Source organism: Lutra lutra, chromosome 3, assembly GCF_902655055.1.
Source record: "Lutra lutra chromosome 3, mLutLut1.2, whole genome shotgun sequence".
Taxonomy (NCBI): Eukaryota; Metazoa; Chordata; class Mammalia; order Carnivora; family Mustelidae; genus Lutra; species Lutra lutra.
The window spans coordinates 3,371,435-3,392,822 of NC_062280.1; the positions used below are offsets into that span (position 1 = coordinate 3,371,435).

General features: G+C 42.2%; 1 protein-coding gene across 10 annotated transcripts in view; it reads left to right on the top strand.

The window, feature by feature from the left end:
* MFSD6 (major facilitator superfamily domain containing 6) overlaps positions 1-21,388 on the top strand; it is a 69,271-nt gene that overhangs the window by 8,995 nt on the left and 38,888 nt on the right. For 8 of the 10 annotated variants that reach the window (XR_007125738.1, XM_047720602.1, XM_047720603.1 and 5 more), the window contains exon 2: positions 15,215-16,814. Coding sequence is in view for 9 of the 10 variants with exons in the window: in XM_047720602.1 (XP_047576558.1) it covers positions 15,268-16,814 (1,547 nt within the window). In the remaining variant the exon portion in view is untranslated. Of the gene's footprint in view, positions 1-212; positions 223-15,214; positions 16,815-21,388 lie in introns of all 10 variants that reach the window. The other 2 variants (XM_047720601.1, XM_047720606.1) reach the window with 2 other exon arrangements.

Below are 21,388 nucleotides of genomic sequence, written 5' to 3' on the forward strand. Positions count from 1 at the left end.
TCAGAGGAAGCCCTTGCCAGGCTCCAGCGGCTGCCGGCCCGTGAACGAGGGGACCCTCTTCCTCCTGTGCTTGTGCTCAGCCCTCCTCCACTGCGTTTGCTTTCTGGCTGGTGCCGGTGGCTCAGGGACGGGCTGAGCGGGGTTGGCGTGCACAGAGCTCCTGGGGCCTGTCCCCACGGGTAAAGCAGCGCGAGCACCTGCACGTCCGCTGGCTCCCGCCCGGCTCAAACACACACTGCTTTCTGCTCCTGCTGGAGAAGCTCACGGGATGGAAGTAGCTTAAAACGAAATTCTGTTCGTGGTGTGATTTGAGCTGCTCACTGACTCCTCATGCTGGGCTTGTGAATAAAGGCATCGAAGGAAGCCGGGTTCTGGGCCCTTTTCACGTTGGCACTGCGAGCCCCTGGCCCAGCCCTTCACCGGGAACCCAAAGCAAACAAATAGGAATTCGCCTCCATGATGCTCACCAAGGTCTAAGGCCACCAATTTTTGAATCCTATTTCGTGTGTCTTCCACAAAGTGAAAGTGAAAATCCACTCGGCTTACTGCTGAGCTACATTTAGGATTAAAGACTGTTTCCTTCCCCCACACCCACACCCTCCAGAGATGAGAGTAACTGGTTCCTTCCTCTCTCTCAGCTGTGGAGGGGAATGCTCTGGATTTCAGCTCCTGTCCCTCACGGTTATTATGTTACAAATATAATTGAAATGTTCCTACAGGTGGCTCTATTCTAAATGAATAGGTATTTCTGGCTCGGAGATACCTGATTATCATTCCAGTCCCTAAAGAACACTGTGTCCTCCTGGGAGCCGGTGTGCTGCTCCCCCCTCCCCACACACCTCCACCCCTAGAAGAAACTAGGCTGACGATGCAGAAATTGACAGAAACGTGAATTCACTCTTGCTCTCTCTAAAATAAATAAATCTTTAAGAAAAAACGAAAAATGCTTTTTCACGCATTATTTCGGTTAAGCCTTGGAAACCCTCTTGGGTTTGTGTTTTGATCCCCTTGTTACAGTGAGTAAAGCCAGACTCAGAGGAGCACGGATCTGTCGAAGTCAGGAGAGCACCTGGAACTTCTCTCTGCACTTCCTAAGATTAATCTCTGTCACGTTAAACTTCAGTAAAACATCCATCAGGCTCCAGTATACGCCATCAGGTGCTTGTCAAAAATAATCTTTATTGTGAGCTTAGAAGAGTAAAGGGGATATGCTTAGTACCAGATCCCTCATTCAAGTAGTTTATGATCTAGTCAGGAAGACAGGAAATACCTATAAAAACAATAAAATCATCCACAAGTCTTGCCACAGCTCAGGTATGAGAATAATCAAAGGAGTTTCTTTTATTTCCAGATGTTAATAAAAGATTGCATTAAATGCAATTCATAGAGACTATCTAAAGCAATTCTAGGGTCACTTGGGTCCCGGGCTTAGTCGGTTAAGTATCTGCCTTTGGCTCAGGTCATGATCTCAGGTCCTAGCCCGCCTCTCCTCCTCCCACCCTCGCCATCCCCACTGGAGCTCTCACTCTCTTTCTCTCAAATAAATAATCAAATGTTTTTTTAAAAAAGTAATTTGATCAGGGTGCCTAGGTGGCTCAGTGGGTTAAGCCTCTGCCTTCGGCTCAGGTCATGATCTCAGGGTCCTGGAATCGAGCCCCGAATCGGGCTCTCTGCTCAGCAGGGAGCCTGCTTCCCCCTCTCTCTCTGCCTGCCTCTCTGCCTGCTTGTGATCTCTCTCTCTGTGTCAAGTAAAGAAAATCTTAAAAAAAACAAAAAAAGACCAGTACACTAATATGAAAGATCAAATGTTAGGAAATTCTTAGGGGTTACTGTAGTAAAATATTGCCATTCTGTTTTCCACACTAAAGCTATAAAGATCTTCATAAAATACAAACGTAGCCATTGTATTCTAATTCTCTTCGGTGGCTCTCTGTCGCGCCCAGAATAATACCAAGAAGTTCCCACCATAGATCAGGTGCCATAAGAGCTCAGCATTACACTTTTCCATCCCCCCCCCCAAATGGAGAAGTATTAAATTCCTCATTTTGTCGATGAGGAGACTAAGAGAAGTAGCTTCCTCAAGGCCACACAACTAGTCCGTGACAGAGCCAGGATTCCAGTTGCTGCCAGTCTCTCATCCCCTACTCAGCCACCCCTTCGGAGCGTGTAGAAGGCCCTTCTGGATCAGGCCCTCCCCTGTGCCTCCTCTTGTGGGCCACTCTCTCATCCTTGGAGACCTCCTCACGTTCCCCCGAGAGTCGCCTGTGTCAGCTGTGCTTGCTCCTGCCTTAACAGACAGCACGGCGCCCTGTGGCTGTGGTCGTCCTCTCTTACCACTGGACTGGACAGCAAGGACTTGGTCTTCACCTTTGGAATTACTGATCACCAAACACACATCCCATCCAGTGGTTGGTGCTAAGTTTATATTTGTTGGGTTAAAGAGCCTCTTTAATTTTCAGTAGAAGTCTCTAATGTGGTAGTCTGTGTTCTCTCCTGTCACCCCTCGGTTGATTTATAGGGCCTCTGTGATCTGTTCCTGAGTGCTACCGTCAGGTGCCCCTCAGCCCCAGCATCAACATTTTCAGGCTCTCCTGTTATCTCTTCTTTTCCCCTACCGTGGAATAGTTTTCCCATTCATCTTTGCCCAAGGCAAATCCTACACATCTTTCGGGGTTCAAGTTAAGTCCTTCATTCTCTTGACAACATCTGTGTGAAGTTTGGGCTCTCTGCTCGAAGCTCCAGAAGCACCGCATTGTCTGTAACTTTTCCCATTAATTACTCTGTGCTCTGTAGCTTCCGTTATTCTTGTCACTTGCCATTTAAATCCTCCTCATGTTTTGGGGTCGCCTTGTCAACTATAAAGCAAGCCTTTAAGGCCCAAGACCATGTTTTGGACATCCCTGTCCAGTAGCTGCACGCTGCCTTGAGACACAGCCCCGCACAGACTGTCTGGGTTTGTGTGCTAGCTCAGCTCCTGGACTCACACTGGGCTCATCATTTTCCTTCTCTGGGGCTCACTGGCCTCATTGTAAAGTTGGGAAGGTAATCTGACCCCAGAGAACTGTTGAGATGATTAAAGGAGTTAATTTAACATTTTAAATCTATAGCAGCTATTACTTAAGCCTTGTTGTGTTGTAGTTAGTAGTAACTGTGATGCTAACATAGCCCACTGAGCCCTTATTAAAATACAAATATGTCATCAAGATGGCCAACCACGAGGTATATATTTGCCACTGTATGAGTCAGGTTGTTTGTCACCCAGCAGACAGGTTTTGCTATGAGCCTGGGAAAGGTCCACCAAGAATAACGGAGGCACTTTCTGGGAGGAGTTTCCTTCCAGGTGGAACGATGTTGGCAGCAGCTGTGGGGAGCGGTGAGTGACTGGAGGGCTCAAGCTGGACCTTGGAGCATCTGGCTGGGCTGACAGGACTAGAACCAGTTTGGCTCTTTTACAACTTGGTTTAGCTGTGGAAGAGCCATGTCAAAGTGCTCCAAAAGGAAGGAAGATTCCAAAATAGTCATTCACCTCTGTAGACCTTAATGCCCTTGTAGTTTGGGTGACTATTATAAAACCAACCTTGTGTTTCTTTTTCGTGACATCGGCTAAAGGTTTAGCAGATGCTCAAGCAATCATTATGGGAAAAAGATCTGTTGGAATTGACATTGAATGCTAAATAAGCCTCTGAGGGAAGCTCTTTCTGGAAAATCTGGAGGGTGAACTCAATGTTCAAGATGCAGTGGCCGAAAACCAGGACTGTCGGTCTTGTTTGGGTGGTTTCTCTGCATCTGTACCACTAATACAGTGCGGCAGTAGTTAGAGACCTGCCCTGATGCTCATATCGCGTGAAGGCCTAGAGAATGGTCAGTGACAGTTGACAATGTAGAGCCGGCTCTCGGGGTTCCAAGTGTGAATTTTCCCATTTTGCAGCCTCTGTACTGGTCTCTGAGCAACATAGAGCTGTGACAGAAGTGGTGCTGAGAGGGGATTGGCCTTTATGTGTTAGCCGGTCACTGCTTCCTCTCCGTCACCGAGAGTCATGTTGCTGCTCTGTTATAGTGTTTGTAAATCTGGCCTTCGGTGATTGCTACTCCAAACGATATATTCAGGTTTAAGGTGTTTCCCCCCCTGAAAAGCTGAATCCAGTTCCATACTCACGTATTTGTGGATACCTCTGTATATGTTTGAGTGGTTTCCAGTTAAACGCAAAATGATGGTAGCTGTCAATTTTAGCAAGAATTATTTCATCACCGTCATCAGTAATTCAGAAATACCTGCTGATTGAATGACTCAGTGTAAGTACTGATGGAACGTCTTTCCACATTTAGAAGGCTGTGTTCTATTTTCCCAGTGACGATGTTGGTTACTATCATTAGAGAGTGCTCGGTGAGAAAAATTTTCGGCTTTTCTAATAAATAAAAGCCCTTCTTATCCAAGTAGTATTAACTGTAAGTCTACAGTACAGATTTCCCAGAGAAGTTCATAAATTTAATTCGGTGTCTGAATTGAAATGTCTTCTCTCCTTTTTAGATGTTGTTTTTTAAAAAATCTAAAAAAAAAAAAAAAGGCTCAGAGGTTTAAACAAAGTGTTAGCTGAATGGGTTCATATTGTTAGACTACTTAATACACAGTACCTCCCCTTGGGGTAAACAGATGAAGTACTTCATCCAGCATATAAATATTTTTATTGCTCTTTATACTTGCTCTATCAATTCTTATGGCGAATGAAATGTAATCTAAGTCAGCCAAAGCATGCCCTACTTTGGGGCATATTTTAATTTTTTTAAAATACAGAGTTTGTTTTGGCTCATTTGCTTCTCTTTGTCCCTGATCCCATGATTGCACAGATGACTGCATTTTTGAACTGTATTTTGTTACTGTGTTTTATTTAATTAATTAATTTTTAAAAAAGATTTTATTTATTTATTTGACAGACAGAGATCACAAGGAGGCAGAGAGGCAGGCAGAGAGAGAGAGAGAGGGAAGCAGGCTCCCTGCTGAGCAGAGAGCCTGATGCGGGGCTCGATCCCAGGACCCTGAGACCATGACCTGAGCAGAAGGTAGAGGCTCAACCCACGGAACCACTCAGGTGCCCCTGTAACTGTGTTTTAAATGTGATTGTTTTGGTTCCTTTTCCTCAAAATCAAAATATAACCTGAGAATATTAAGTCTAAACATTAGTGTCCTGAACTGAAACGAAAAGTTTTTGTTTATATTTTTAGAATTAAAATTCTTAAAAGAGTTACTGGATGTGATATTCATACAAAGGTACTGCCTGTTATAGAAGACATTCCAGTAACTTTGCATTTGTTGGTACTTAGAGAACTACTTAACATCTGCATTCATGGAGCAAGAGAAATTTTTCATGGTCTTATGATAATCAAAAATCTTTTGAATAAGATGGTGAGGAAAGAATGGTTTGAGAGAAAGTCGGTCATCAAGATTGAAATTGACGGTCGAATGGAAGGTATTTTGCAACTTTGAATTAGCATTTGGGCATCGGTTCTCAGCATCGCTTGGACAAACCAGAGACTTAACGCCCTTTTAAAAGGACTTGGTGTCCTTCTGTGACCTACTTGTTAAAGACTCAGTGACTGATCTATGGAGGATAATTAATTAAAGCCCACCTGATTGGAGTTCAGGTCGGAATTCATTGTGTACAATTCTGAAAACTATTTTTCGTCTGGGATAGAAGGGCATGGTAGCTGCTTTTAACTATCATCTTCTGTAGAGGTAAAGCTCGTAAGATGGCATACTACCTTTTTAGTCTTGAGTTTTATTTTTTAAAGCAGAGAGGCATGTACTGTTTTTTAAAAAGAAGAACAAGCTTTAAAAGCTTGTTTTAAAGTAAAACAACAACCAGATTCTACCCCATCGCTCATGTCCCCTGTTGGAGGCAACTGCTTCCTCTGCATTTTGGGCTGCTGTTGTGATACTCACCTGTGTATTTTGAAATAGAATGCTTGTATTCTTAAAATCTTCATTTTTGAGTAAAAGCATTAGCTGCTGTCTTCTCACTGTGGAAGATACGGAGTTAATTCTTCTCTGCTGCCCCAACTCTGGGTACCTGCTCAGCCCCCTCCTTCCGCATCTTCCCAGTGTGCTGATGGGGCAGTTTCGTGAGTTCGGAGTCACTGTTTGCATTAGTGTATGACTGTAGTCACAGCTGAGACTTGGAGCAAACTCTGATTATTTTCTTTTCCTGTGCAACCTTTTGTTTTCCTGTAATGTTGTGCTTACTTCGCTTTCCCTGTACTTACACTAATTCACCCCTAAACTCCTCCTTCATCTGCATTTCCTCCTGGGACATTCCGATGTGCTGTTCCTGTCGGGGTCATCTCGCTGTCAGAGGCCATCTGGGAGCCTCCCACCCGCCTTCCTGCTCCACCCGAGGCCCTGGGGCTCTGGCGTGCAGCTGTCACGCGGGACCTGCAGTCACCAACGTGCCTGTGTCCCTTTGCCTCTCTCCCACGTCAGGTCTTTTGTGTCCTGTATCCCCTGTCTTTCTCTTGATTTCGTCCCTTGCTTGGTGGCAACCTGAGAAAGGGCAAAGAAGAGGTATGTTTCTTGAGAAATCACATAGGTTAATGTCTTCATTTCACCTATGAACTTGAATACGATTTGGCTGCCCATAGCTGCCACCATTGTTGTTGAGAAACCATCTCTGGTTCCTGATCCATAGTACGTGACACAGTTTCTTCTCTGAAGCTTTGTGGGGTCATGTCTGTGTCCCAGTGCTCTGAAATCTCCACGATGTGCTTTGCCCTGGGTCTGTTTTATTCTCTGTTCTGGGCCCTCAGTGGGTCCTTTCAGTCAGATAATTTATAGCTCTCAGTTCTGAGAAATTTTTTTGGATTAAAAAAATTTCCTTTTCTTAGGAAATTCCTTTTCCTTTCTCTATTTTCTCTTCTTGGAGTTCCAATTTTTTAGATAATTGACTTTCTGGATGACCCTATATTTGCCTTGTCCTTTTTCTCATACTTTCATCTCTTTTCTTTTTTTCTTCTTATTTTAAGGTCTTAAGTTTCATTCTTAATTTCATTAAACTTTTCTTTCTTTCCAAAAAAAGAAAAGAAAAAAATGATATACCCATTGAACACATCCATATGTTAAAGACCCAGATCAAAAAATCATAAAATTCTTAGTACCCTAGAATACCATGTAGTCACTACTTTCCCCAAGGGGAGCTACTATTTTAAAAATTAAGCTTTTTGTTTTGTGATAACTGTGGATTCACATAGAGTTGTAAGAAATAATACTGACGGCCCATGTATCCCGTGCTCACTCTTCCCCAGGGGTAACATCTTGCACACGTTAGTACAACACCACAACCAGGGTACTGACACGAATATGGTCAAGATATAGGACGATTTGTCACCACCTGAATTTCTCATGTCTCCCTCTTGTGGCTGCCACTGCTTTCCTCCTGCCTCTGCTCTCTACGGAACCCCCCACAATCCCTTATGCGCTCTCCATTTCAGTAATTTTGTTGTTCCAAGATTGATATGTGAATGGAATCATAGTGTGTAATCGTTTAAGATGGGCCTTTTTTCATTCTTCACAGCTCTCTGGAGATCTGTTCAGGAGACTGTATGTACCAGTAGTCTGTTCCCTTTTATTGCTGTGTTGTAGTCCATGGCCTGGATGTGCCACAACTTGTAGAACTGTCTGTCTGCTGAAGGACATCTGGTTATTTCCAGTTTGGGGTATCACAAATAAAGCTGTTAACGGTATTTGTGTCTTGTTTTTAGTGTGAAATGTTTTCATTTCTCAGGTATAAATGCCCAGAAGTGCGATTGCTCGGTCATATGGTTGTCATGGTTTCGATTGTTAAGAACTGCCAAACTACTTTGCACAGTGGCTCTACCATTTTATGTCCCCACCAGCAATGTATGAGTGAGCTGGTTTCTTCCTCTCCTTTTCAGAATTTGGTCTTGTCACTATTTTTACTTTAGCCGTTGTTACACATGTGTAGTGGTATGTTTCTAATTAAATTTACATTTCCCTAATGGTTAATGACAAGGGACATCTTTTCCTATGTTTATTTGCATCTGTATATCCTGTATCTCCTCTTTGGTGAAATGTCTTGTGTCCATTTTCTAATTGGATTGTTTGGATTTTTTTTTTTTTTAACTGTTGAGTTTTGAGAATTCTTTACATGTTCTAGATACTAGTCCTTTGTTGAATGTGTCTTGCAAACATTTTCTCCTATTATAATTTGTCTTTTCATTCTCTTAGTAGAGACTTTTATAGAACAAGATTTTTAATTTTGATGAAGTCTGATTTAGCACTTTTTCCTTTTATGAATCATGCATTTGGTGTTAAGTCTAAGACCTCTTTGTCTAGCACTAGAGCCTAAAGATTTTCTCCTAGTTTTTTTTTCCTTAAAGTTACGTGTTTTTACATTTTACACTTAAATCCACGCCCATTTTGAGTTGATGTTCATATACTATTCATATAATATTCATATAAGGTGTGAGAGTTAGATTGATGTTCATATTTTGCCTGTTGATATCTAATTGCTCTGGTACCATTTGTTGAAAAGGTTATCTTCCCTCATTAAATTGTTTTTGTGGGTGCCTGGGTGGCTCAGTTGGTTAAGTGACTGCCTTCAACTCAAGTCATGATCCCGGAGTCCCGGGATTGAGTCCCACATCCGGCTCCCTGCTTGGCAGGGAGTCCGCTTCTCCCGCTGACCTTTCTCCACTCATGTTCTCTCTCAAATAAATAAATAGAATATTTTAAAAAATTAAATAAATTGTTTTTGCATCTTTGTGAAATATCATCTTGACATCCTTATACAGATTTGTTCCTGGGCTCGGTGTTCTGTTCCATTGATCAGTGCGTCTCTTCTTCTGCTGGTGCCACGCAGTTGTCATTATTCTGTAGCTGAAATAAAGCTTCTTTTTCAAAATTGCTTTAGCTGTTCCTGTTCCCTTTTTTTCCATAGATTATTCATAGGGAATCTTCTCTGTAGCTACAAAGAAATCTTGTTCAGATTTTGGTAGGGATTGTGTTAAACCTGTGCATAAATTTAAGGAGAATTGAAATCTTTGCTATGTTGAATGTTCTGATTCATGAACATCATTTGTCTGTCCTTTTTTTTTCTTTTAAGTGGGCTCCATGCTGGGCCCAATGCAGGGCTTGAACTCATGACCCTGAGATCAAGACCTGATCTGAGATGAAGAGTCAGATGCTTAACCGACTGAGCCAACCACACGCCCTGTCCATTTTTTTAGATTTTTATTTCTTTCATCAGCATGTGGTAGCTTTCAGCATATAGTCCTTTGCATTAACTTATATTTAAATATTTCTTCTTTCTAGTAGATTTTGTAGATTTCCTGGGACTTCCTATGCAGACCATGTCAGCTGCAAATAGATACCATTTCTTTCTTTCTTTTTGATTTGTATACCTTTTGTTTTCTTTTTTTGTCCTTACTGAAATGACTAGAGCTTCCAACACTACATTGCATAAGACTGGTAAGACCAGATGGTCTTGCTTGTCCCCTATCTTAGAGATAAAGCATTAAGTCTTTAACATTACACTTAGTGTAATGTTACCTATAGATTTTTGTAGATAATCTTTATCTAATTGAGGAAGTTTCTCTCTATTCCTATTTTTCTGAGACTTTTCATGAATGAACGTTTAATTTTGTCAAAATCTTTTCCTATACGAATTAATAGGATTATGATACTTTTTTTTTGTTAGTTAATATGGTGGATTTACACTGATTGGTTTTCAAATACTGTAACCAGCTTTGTATCCTTGGAGTAGATCTCAGTTGGTCAAAGTGTACCATTCTTTTTATATATTGCTAAATTTTCTTTTCTAATATTTTAGTAAGGATTTTTGTCTGTGTTTATAAGGGATATTGTTCTATAGCTTTTTGGTGTTTGGGCTGTTTTTCTTATGGATATAAGATTCTGGGTTGACAATTGTATTATGCCACTTTCTTCTGATGCACACAGTTTCTGATGAGAAATCTGCTATCATTTGAATTGTTTTTCCTATATTGGTTAATTGTGAGTCTTGTCTCACTGCTTTCAAGATTTTTTTCTTTGTCTTTGGTTTCCAAATTTGACTATGATGTGTCTTGGTGTGGGTTTCTCTTGTTTGGAGTGCATTCAGCTTCTTGAATCCGTAGGTCTTTTGCCAATTTGAGAAGTTTTCAGCCTTTATTTCTTTGAGTAATTCAGCCCTGCCCTTTTCTTCTCCTTTCAGGACTCTAATGACATGACTGTTTAGTCTTTTGTTATAGTTGCATAGGTCCTTAAGTCTCTGTTAATTTTTTTTTCCAGTCTGTTTTCTTTCTGTTGTTCAGATTGTGTAATTTCTACATTCTGTCTTTCAGTTGGCTCATTTTTCCCTCTCTCCTCCATTCTGCTGTAGAGTCCATCCATTGAATTTATTTTATATTTTGGCTATTGTCTTTTCAAGTTCTAAAATTTCCATTTTGTTCCTCTTTATACATTATATCTCTTTCTGGGACTTTCTATTTCTATGCTTCAATTTTCTCCTTCCTTTCTTTTCATTTTTTTAAGCATGTTTTTAATTGCTTTTTGAAGCATTTTTTTGAAGTCTAACTGGTTCTTGGTATGCATTATTTTTGTTGAAACTTGGAATTTGGGGTATTATGTTATGAAACTCAGGATCATATTTAAGCCTCCTGTTTTAGCTGGATTTTTCTGACATGCTCTAGCAGGTGAATTGGAGATATTGCCTCATTACAGCTAGATGGATGTTGAAGTCCAGCTTCCCCACTCACCCTCTTGAGGGTGAAGGAGCTCCTTGTTACTGTGAAGTAGATATGGGTGTTCTGGCTCACCATTAGGTATCCACTGACACTTCCCTGGCTGGGAGGAATAGGAGTGTCTCATTACTGCTCCCTATGTGGTTTCCACTGATACCACAGTGGGGGTGGGGAGAGGAATCTTGTTATTGCTGGGTGGTGGGAAAAGTTATGAGTCTCTACTAGGTCTCTTCTGATACCACCCCAGGTGGAAAAGTAGGGATATCTTATTACTAGTAGGTGGGGATGTAAGTCCAGGATCCCCCAGTGTTCCCCACTAATGATGTCTTGGGGACATGACCTCATTACCACCTAGCAATGATGAAAGTCCCAGCTCCCTACTTTGTGGTCTCTGATATTGCCTCAGTTTAGGGGTTGGGGTGCCCTGTGATAGCTTGGTGGAAGTCTAGGCTCCCCCTGTAGCCTTTGCTGGTGGGGGTGGGAGTTAAGATTCATTATCCCCCAACCCCAAATCCCACTCTGTGCTATTTGGCTGGAGTAGAGCTGGTATTATCTAAAGTTTTCTGTTTTTCTAGGCTGCAGTTTTCCTCATCCTTTAGTCAGAGAGGACTTTGTGGGGTTTTTGTTTGTTTTTTATTGTTGTTTGTTTGGGGGTTTTGTATTTTTTTGTTTTATTTTTTTTTGGTTTGCACTCATTGGTATTTCCAAGTTCTTTAGCCCCATTCATCCCCATGTTGTTCTTTGGGTAGCAAGGTCCCTAGCTTGTTATAGTCCCATAAGTCCTTGAATTCTGTTAATTTTTTTTTCCAATCTGTTTTCCAGCTGTTTTTTCCAGCCTTTTCTGTCTACCTTTCAAAGTGTTCTGTATTTGCTTTCTATATAAAGTCCAAGATTTTTAGTTGTACTTAGCAGGAACAGTAGGAAAATGTGTGTCTACTTAATCTCTTTGGAAGCAAAAATGAACCCTGACTTTTAATACCACAAATTAGTTTTGCTTGCTTTTGTAACTCTATATAAGTGAAATCATATGGTATATGTTCTTCTGCTTCTTGCTTTTCTCAGTCCATATTAGGTTTGTGAGATTTATCCATATCATTGCATGAAACTGTAATTGTTGCTTTTTTACTGCTGTACAGTATTTCGTTATATGAATATAGCATAGTTTATGTATTCTGCTATAGATAGGTTGTTCCCAGTTTTGAGCTATTAAAATTGTTCTGCTCTGAACATTTTTTTAGACATCATTTGTTGAATACATTACTATTTTATACACATTGAGGAGTTGTCATCAGGTAAACCTTCAGGTTTGGTAGCTATTTCCAGTTATCAAAGTAGTGTATCAATTTACATTCCTAGCAGCAACCTATGAGAGTTCCAGTTGCTCTACATCCTCACCAACACTTGGTATTATCTGTCCTATTTATTTTAGCCATTTTGGGAATATGTTGTATTATTGCATTCTGTTTTAATTTGCTTTTACTGCTCGCTTGACTCAAGCTGAGCATGTTTTTACATATTTATTTTCCGTTTGCATAAGCTCTTTCGTGAAGTGACTGTTTAAGTCTCTTACTCATTTTTCCTATTAGACTACCTGACATCTTTCTATAGATTTTTAAGAATTCTCTATATATCTGGAGACATTCTTTTGTCAGATATATATAATATTCATCCTCACCAGAATACCTTACTTTGCTCTTTGGCTTGACTTTTCCATCTTTAATATTGCCTTTTGATGAAGTTTTTAATTTTAATGTAGTCCAATTTACTTTTTCTTCCTTAACACGGAGTAGTCTTACATCCTATTTAGTAAGTCTTCTTCTATGCTAAGATCTTCAAGATATTTTTCTGTTTACAGTCTATCAGGAGTTGATTTTTGTGTATGATGTGAAGTAAAGGATCTGTTTATTGTTGTTGTTGTTGTAAGTAGTCGCCTTAAATTCTTCTTTTACATCATCCCTTACTTTATCATTTATGCTTTTTTTCCATAACTTTTTCATTCAAGCTTTCCTTTTCTTCCCCTTCATCCTCCTCCTTCTTGAAAAATAGGTATTATCTTATTTTTGTTTCATAGTTGCATTTCTTTTCCTATTTCTGAAAATAATATATTTAGGAAATATTTTCCTCCTCACACAGCTCCTATTTTCTCCAGGTTGATTTTTTGTTTTTGTTTTGTTTCCGACTTTCATGGAAGGCACTTTCTTCAGACGTCTTATGGTTCTGAATGGCTGCCCATATTTAGTGGCAGAACTCCATGACTCTGAACTTCCACATAGAGTGATTGGGTGGGTAGTTTAGTGGGGAGGTTTTGGTGTCGAGATCCTCAGAGAAGAACCTTCCAGTTTCCTGCCTGGAGGATGATAGCCTTGCCAGCCTCTGGAAACCTTGTGAGGGAAGTGGGATGGGGGTTTGGGGCAGGGCTAAGGTTTGGAATCAGTATGTATGTGTTCACTTAATGCCCTGTTTGCAGTACGGTACCCCTGCTCTCAATTACAGCTGTTTCTGTAAGACAGCAGAACCTGTTTTATTCTCTCCAGAGGGAAAAAGCCTCTAGTTGTCTGGTTCGACATGTGGAGTAGAGAAGGGCACTGAATGATCTTAGCTGGAGCTCAGGCTTTCAGTCAACTCCGTTAGCAGCAGCCTCCCCTCCTCGCCTCTACACACACACACACGCACACACACACACACACTTCAACCTAATGTGGCCAACCCATGAGACTCTGAAGGATTCAGAGTAATAAATTCTGTTACTGGCTTTCCCCACTGTCAACCAAAGTTTCAGTTTTCTAAGATCTACTAAGTTAATTACCAGCTGTCTAATTATATTCTGGCTTCCAGAATCTTATTGCTCCATTTATGGGCTCTTTAATTCTCCTAGCTTGGATTATGACTTTAAAAATGTGTGTGTGTGTGTGTGTGTGTGTGTGTGTGTGTGTGTGTGTGTGTGTTTATTTTAGTGGAGTTTAGGGATGAAAGTCAGATGTGCTCCATCTTTCACCTTCACCCAGACGTGTCATATAACTTTTATATACTGTAAAAACAAATATTTCTTTTAAGTTTGAGCTCAGAAATGAAATTAATTTAGAAAATAAGTCCAAGGAGAGTTATTGTTCTTTTCAGATGATGAGATGGGATTGGAGCTGCTGATGTGGATAGGGGAAGGCATGGATGTCGAAAGAAACATAAGTTTAGAACATTGAGAAAAATCAGCTGGATAGCAAAAGATAGGATTTTGCTTTTCCTTGAAGTTTTGTGGGGAAAACAGATTTTCCTTATACTAAAGAAAACATGACTTGGGAACGAGATGGAGTTGGGGGTGGCACAACTTTGGGAATGCACTAAATTCCACTGAATTGTCTACTTAAAATGGCTAATTTTATGTTGTGTGAATTTTACCTCAAATAAAACAATTGGTTAAACCTAAAAATAAGAAACACATGAACATTTAAAAAACTTACAGCTACACTGACATTTGGCTTCGGAGAGGAGGAGTAGAGGACCAATGGACTTATTACACAGGTCTCATTACGTTGTGTTTCACTTCCTCCCTAGCAGCAGTGTTTTTAAATGTTTGCAAGCCTGATTCTGGAAGATTTTCAGCAGGTTAGTCTTGTTTTGGGAGAAAGGGAGAACAAGATCTATTCCAAGAGGGTAACAAGTGAAGTTATTCCTCTCTGGTATAGAAGGTGGAAGGAATTTCCATGTATTTAATGTATATGCCTCCTACCTCAGAATATGCTGATTGCAGCTTGACATCTCTGGATGCCAGCAAGACCTTTGGACTCTTCAATTATCTGTAGAATGGAAAAAAAGGGAAATTCTGATGGAATGTGGCACAGTTCCTATAAATTTATGCCGTCGATAATGCCATTTCATATGAAACACCCTGTCTTATAAGAAGGTTTAATAGCATTTCATTATCCAGAATGTAGCATTTGGCCGTTGATGGTGATGCATTAGCGTGTGCAGCTTAAAGCCATGATATTAGGGTTTGGACCCTCACTCTGCCACTTCTGAGTTATTGAAGCTCACCACGCCTCATTTTTCTCTTCTGTAACACAGGGAAATTAATAGGGATATCGTGCAGTGGATTTGTTTGAAAAGTAAAACCAAGAAACTGTAAATACTATTTATTTTCAATTTCTATATTTGGTTTAGACATAATCCCTATCATTTGTACACTTTCACCAGGAATCAATGAAAAGATATGAGAATGAACCTGAGCTATAAGCCTGCCATTAGAACATGTAATTAGTCAGTCAGTGGCCACAAAAAGTATTTGGTTCTTTGAAAGCTGTTTTTCTTTTTTAGTATTGTGTGGCTGTAAGTGATAAATGGGAGAATTTTTCTCTCACAATTATTATTTTTAGCTGTAGTTTGAAACTCCTCAGCTAAGATCTTGCAAGATGAAATTCTGGGTTTAAATGTTATTTTCATACTAAGCCATCTTTAAAATTTTACTCTGCAGATCAACAGTCGAGATTCTGAAGGTCATAAACTTTCTGATGGTGGTGGTAAGCCATGGCGTCAGATGATAAAGTTGCCATCTTAACTGACGATGAAGAGGAACAGAAGAGAAAGTACGTGCTCGCTGACCCCTTTAATGGTATTTCCAGGGAACCAGAACCACCTTCCAATGAAACGCCCACCTCCACAGAAACCGCTGCTCTTCCTGAGGAGGAAATAGACTGGATAGAGAAACATTGTGTCAAAATAAACAATGATCTTCTGATATCCAAGGTCTTCTATTTTTTCTTCTACTCTGCGTACGGCTCTCTCTATCCGCTCCTGCCGGTGTACTACAAGCAGCTGGGGATGTCGCCCAGCCAGAGCGGACTGCTGGTGGGCATCCGGTACTTCATCGAGTTCTGCAGCGCCCCCTTCTGGGGTGTAGTTGCAGATCGCTTTAAAAAAGGCAAAATCGTCCTCCTCTTCTCTCTTTTGTGTTGGGTGTTATTCAACCTGGGCATCGGATTTGTCAAGCCTGCTACCTTGAGATGTGTACCAAAGATCCCCCCAACATCTCATCCCACTAACTCCAGTCACCTGCTGACCATCCCGCCAACCAACTCTTCCCTTGCGGCGTCCCCACGAATTCGGGAGAAGAGGGCCCTGCTCCCTTCCACCTGGCCAGTGATGCGGGAAACGGAGCCCAATGTCACAGAAACGGTCATCTTTTCGACAGCTCTGAACAAGACCAGTGGGCCCACTCTGCAACCTCAGACAGATGAAATTACGGACCATATTACAGACTTGACCTTGAGTCCAAGCACAATAACGCCTGGCTTCCTGGGAAACACAACCAGAGAGACAACCACCGCTGTTGTCACCACCACCAAATCTTTACCGTCCAGTCAAGTCACTCTTGTTTACGATCAGCAGGAAGTGGAGGCTATATTCCTGGTGATCCTGGTCGTTGTCATAATCGGAGAATTTTTCAGCGCCTCTTCGGTCACCATCGTGGACACGGTAACGCTCCAGTACCTGGGCAAGCACAGAGACCGCTACGGGCTGCAGCGCATGTGGGGCTCGCTGGGCTGGGGGCTGGCCATGCTGTCTGTGGGCATCGGGATCGACTACACGCACACGGAGGTGCTCGTCGACGGGAAGGGGTGTAGACCCCCCGAGTCCCGGAACTACCAGGTCGTCTTCATCGTCTTTGGGGTTCTCATGACCGTGGCTTTGGTCGTCGCCACTCAGTTCCGGTTCCGCTACAACCACTTCAAGCCTGACGAGAGCCAAGGGAAAGCGGAGGAGATCCCTGCGGCGGACAGGAGCAGCTCCACCGAGTCCTCCGAGGGGACGCCCGCCGGCCCAGGCCGCTCGCCGGCCTTCAGCTTCTGGGCCCTGGTGCGGCTGCTGTGCGGCGTGCGCTACGGCTCTGTGCTCTTTGTCGCCTGGTTCATGGGCTTCGGCTACGGCTTCGTGTTCACCTTCCTCTACTGGCACCTGGAGGACCTGAACGGGACCACCACCCTCTTCGGGGTCTGCTCCGTCCTGAGCCACGTGTCTGAGCTGACGGCCTATTTCTTCAGCCACAAGCTCATCGAGCTCATCGGCCACATCAGGTAGGAGCGCGCGTCTCTCGCTGCCCTCCCCCGCCCCCCCCCACCCCAGCCGCTGCCCCAGGCCTTCTGCAATGACCGCTCCCAGGAGCGCATCTAGGAAAATCGGTTTGTTTGGGGCCGGGGCTGGAGTGGGAATGGGGCTTGGTGTCGCTCTTCCTCCTTCAAATGGAAACTAAAGGATGGAAGTAATGAACCTACTTGGGTGACGTGAACCAGACGCAAGATGCTGCCTCCGGCCGCGTGCAGGAGGCTCTGGTCACTGGCTCCTGTGCAGGAGCCCTAATTCAGGGAGCTGGACTGGCCTGCGGCCCGGAAGGGCCCCTGGTCCCAGGCATCTATGAAGCAGGTTTTTGTTTGTTTGTTTTAAAGATTTTATTTATGTATTTGACAGAGCTCACAAGTAGGCAGAGAGGCAGGCAGAGAGAGAGAGGAGGAAGCAGGCTCCCCGCTGAGCAGAGAGCCTGATGTGGAGCTCGATCCCAGGACCCTGAGATCATGACCTGAACTGAAGGCAGAGGCTTCAACCCACTGAGCCCCCCCCCCCACAGGCGCCACAGTGAAGCAGGTCTTAAGTGGGTAGAGCAGATTCGGTTCTTCCAGCTTCAGTTTTCGTCCGCCTCCCGCCGACGCAGATCGGGCTTGGATCCGTGGTTGATGAGGACATCGGTTGTGTCTAAGAAGGCTGGAGCCGCCATAATTGCTCAGCCATGGTGCTACCCAAGGAGATTCTTGTGTGTTTTTTTCTATTACATCCATCTCTGCATTTTTATCTGCCATGAACACATGGGACATGTAAAAATCTTCCTTTCACCCTAATTTCCCATGGCATCTTTTTAGTCAAAGAACAATCTACCAATGCCCAGTGTTTCTTCTGTGATGTTGTTCATGTTAATGTTTGTCTGAAGTTGACCGAACAGTACCTTGCTTCCAGTCAGTCCTCCGCCAACTTCCTGTCAGTCCTCCTGCTCTGCTGTCGGCTGGAAGGCTTAGACCCAGCTACCCGTGAGCACTCTTATCTCAGAGAACAGCGCGCAGGTCTCTCCCTAAATTTGAAATCACTGTAACTGAAAGAATGCAACCATGTGTGTCTGTGTGTGGTGATTGTCAAGTCTGTCTCTGGCAAATTAAAGAGAAGGAATAGATATGGACAAGATTTAAGAAACAGTGATTTTTTCCCCTTTCCTGTTAACTGAAGATTTTAATTAATTAATAACTTACATCATTTGATTTAATTTAAAGCTTCAGCCTACAATCACTCTTTTTCCTAAACAATCGTGAATATTGTTTTCTTGTCTGGTTGGTTTTGCTTCGGGAAGCTGTGTCCTCATGCTTTTGTTTCTCAAGTCTTTGACCCTTTTGTTGTCACTAAACAAAGTCAAGCATTGTGTGGATGGTTCCCAGACCCACAGGGTCCCCAAGGCACATTCAGCGGAACCAATGTGAAAAGAGTCTTGTAATATCAGGGGCTTGGAATGTCCTTCAACTTTGTCCAGGTCATGTTTACATTCTCTGAGCTTTGTGGATTGACCACGATGCATGTAGACACTTCTCTTCAGCTCAAGTGTATGAGGGGTTCCTCTCCTCAACGAAGCAGCTTTTTTAAAATAAATATTTTATTTATTGATTTGTCAGAGTGAGAGAGAGAACATGCAAGCAGGGGGAGCAGGAAGCAGAGGGAGAATGGGACTTGATCCTTGGACGCTGGGATTATGACCCGAGCTAAAGGCAGATGCTTTACCAACTGAGCCACCCAGGTGTTCCTCAAATAAGCATCATTTGTTCATTTGTTCCCAGAAAGGCACTCAGGTCTCATAAGTGAGCAGAGTTCCTAGATGTCATGGTTTAATCAGTCACTAGCATTAATTGAATACTGACTCTGTACAGAATATGAATATGCGTTCTATTTTCAAAGAAATTGTTAGGCTCTTCTAGCGCGCTGAGAAAAGGAAGTTTATTTTTTGTCTTTGCCTTTTGTCTGAGGTGTATATTTTCATGATAAAATCCTAGCAGTTAACTAGTAATTTTGGTAAGTACATGAAGCTTATACTTGTTTTTTTTTTTTCCTTTTTCTCCTGAGCATTATTAATTACTCATTACTTAAAAACCTACAGCTCAGGGGCACCTGGATTGTTCAGTCGTTAAGCGTCTGCCTTTGGCTCAGGTCACGATCTGAGGGTCCTGAGATCAAGGGCCATCATTGGGCTCCCTGCTCAGCAGAGGATTCTGCGTCTTCTTCTCCCTGCGCCCCTTCCCCTTGCTCGTGTTCTCTCTCTCAAATAAATAAAATCTTAAAAATGAAAAAAAAAAACAAAAAAAAACCCCTACAGCCCATTCTACTTAAATTTTCTGGTTTCATGTACAGAAAACATCTTCCTTTCGTTACTTAATGATGTGATGGAAGAAAAAGGCTCTGTGGTCACATTGTTGTCCAAGGGTCTGCTGGGATTCCATCAAGTTGTGGTCATTTATCTCTTTTGGATTTTAATTCTGTCCATTGAACATATTATCTGAACTACTTTTAAAGATTCTCTTAGCTGGCCTGTGATTATGCCCACTATTCAGCAGAACAGGTAGGTTTCTTTTGGTAAGAATTTGGGGAGCCCAGTCAGATGGTGGCGGTTGAGATTTGGGGCTTTGAAAGCGGGAGGTTGACCGTCTGACCTTCTTCCTGGAGCACTATCAGACATTAAATAGTTGACAAAGGGAAATTATCTTTCCATGATTGATAGTCTTTTATGTTTGCCTCATAGACTCATAAGGAGGGATCTTATATATGCATGGCTCTTATATATGCATGGATGTTTTTTCAATATTCTGTGACTGTTTTATTAGGAGCTTGTTTTCAGGAGTCAGTGCTACCATAAAAATTAGAAATAGCCTCATGTGGTCAGAAGTAGATTTTGCCACAACTTTTTAAATATGGATTCATAAGAAAAATTTATACCAGAAAATAGTTTTTTAAAATAGCATGTCCAATTTTGAAGTACTTAGTATTTTAATAGTTACATAGTGGGGCCCAGTTTTTCAGGGAATAAAGTTTCAGTCTAACAAACACATGCAGAGACACACACACGTGCAGAGTAAATGATTTCTGGTTTTGATCTTGGATTTCTCTCCTTCTCTGGAAAGTGGCTTTCTCAGGCAAGTAGGATAATGCTCAATATTTGCACACAAAGGTAAATTTCTTTTGATGTGAAATCACGAGACTTTGGAATTATAGCAAGTATATTTGTAAGCTAATTTATGTAGAGATGATAACTAGACTTTTTAAACTAGAAATGTAAATGTATCTTAAGGGTATATTTATGCTGCTGAATGTTTAACAGTCATGAGTAGGGTTGTGGTCAAAATGCATTACAGTTAGTCATGTGTAAATTTGTAAATCATTACTATCTAATGTTGCACCATCATCTGTTATTTGATTGAAATATATTTATATTTTAAGGGACACAAAATCTATTCAGTCAACTTGACTTTGCCCTAAGATTCTTATACTCAAGGTCAGTTTTGCCATGCAGATATTTACGGATAGGGGTAATAGAGTTAACCACTTTTAGCCATTAATTACTACTTAATAGTAGCTAAGTATCCCAGTGAGCTGGCCGGTCAGTTTGGGAAAGAAGGAAATGTATGACGCAAATATCAAGAGGAGGAAAACAAGTTTTCCTAGTGTGGGAAGACCGAGAACAGAGAACAAGACACTGGGCTACCCGCTGAGGTCACAGGGAAGTGGGACGTGACATTTTTGTCACTGGAGGAACAGCAATCGGCATTATAAGAAGGAAGAAATTCTGCTGTTGGCGCGTTCAGGGATGGCTTCACAGAGAGGGGGAGTTTGAGCCTGCCACGAAGGATCTGGAAAGATCTTGTTCATTTACTTACGTTTTGCTGCTTCTCCTCTCCCCGTTGTTCTTACCATGGTTCTGTGCCATATTAGCTGACTACCACAAGCTTGAAGCTTAAACCATATGCCCAAGGGATACCGATTTGCGGCAGTTCAGACTGTGAACATGGATAAGATCAACAAGGAGATTTTGTGGTCAAAGAAGAGAAATGGGCCGAGGAAAATCAGTTATGGCTGTCTCCAGATTGTATTCCAAATATCTGATCTTACTGAAGTGTTGGTCTATGCTTTATTGCTTGAAGTAGGTAGTCTCATGCTTCAGGATATTTTGTGTTGGGGGAAGGGTATGGGTACGGTCTTTACTGTCACCTTTTGCACATCTTGCTTCAGGAGGAACTGGCTTCCTGAGCTCCCCTGCGTGCCATCAGCTGGGCCAGGTGCCTCTGTGAGTGCTTATGAAGCCAACCTGAGACTTAAACAGGGAAGAGAGGAAAATAGAGGGAGAAGGAATGGAAAGAGCAGAAAGGGAAAGGAAAAGAAAGAAAGAAGATGCTGATTCCTCAAGGGGAAGCTTTCTTCTTGCCCTCTCTCCTGAAAGGCCGTGCTCCACAGCAGTTCTGAGCACAGTCTTGCAGGCACATCGCCTGGTTCAGAGCCTGGCTTTGCGTCTGGAACTGCGGGCTTTGGGCAGGTTATATAAGTTTTTGCATCTCTGTTTGTCATCTGCAAA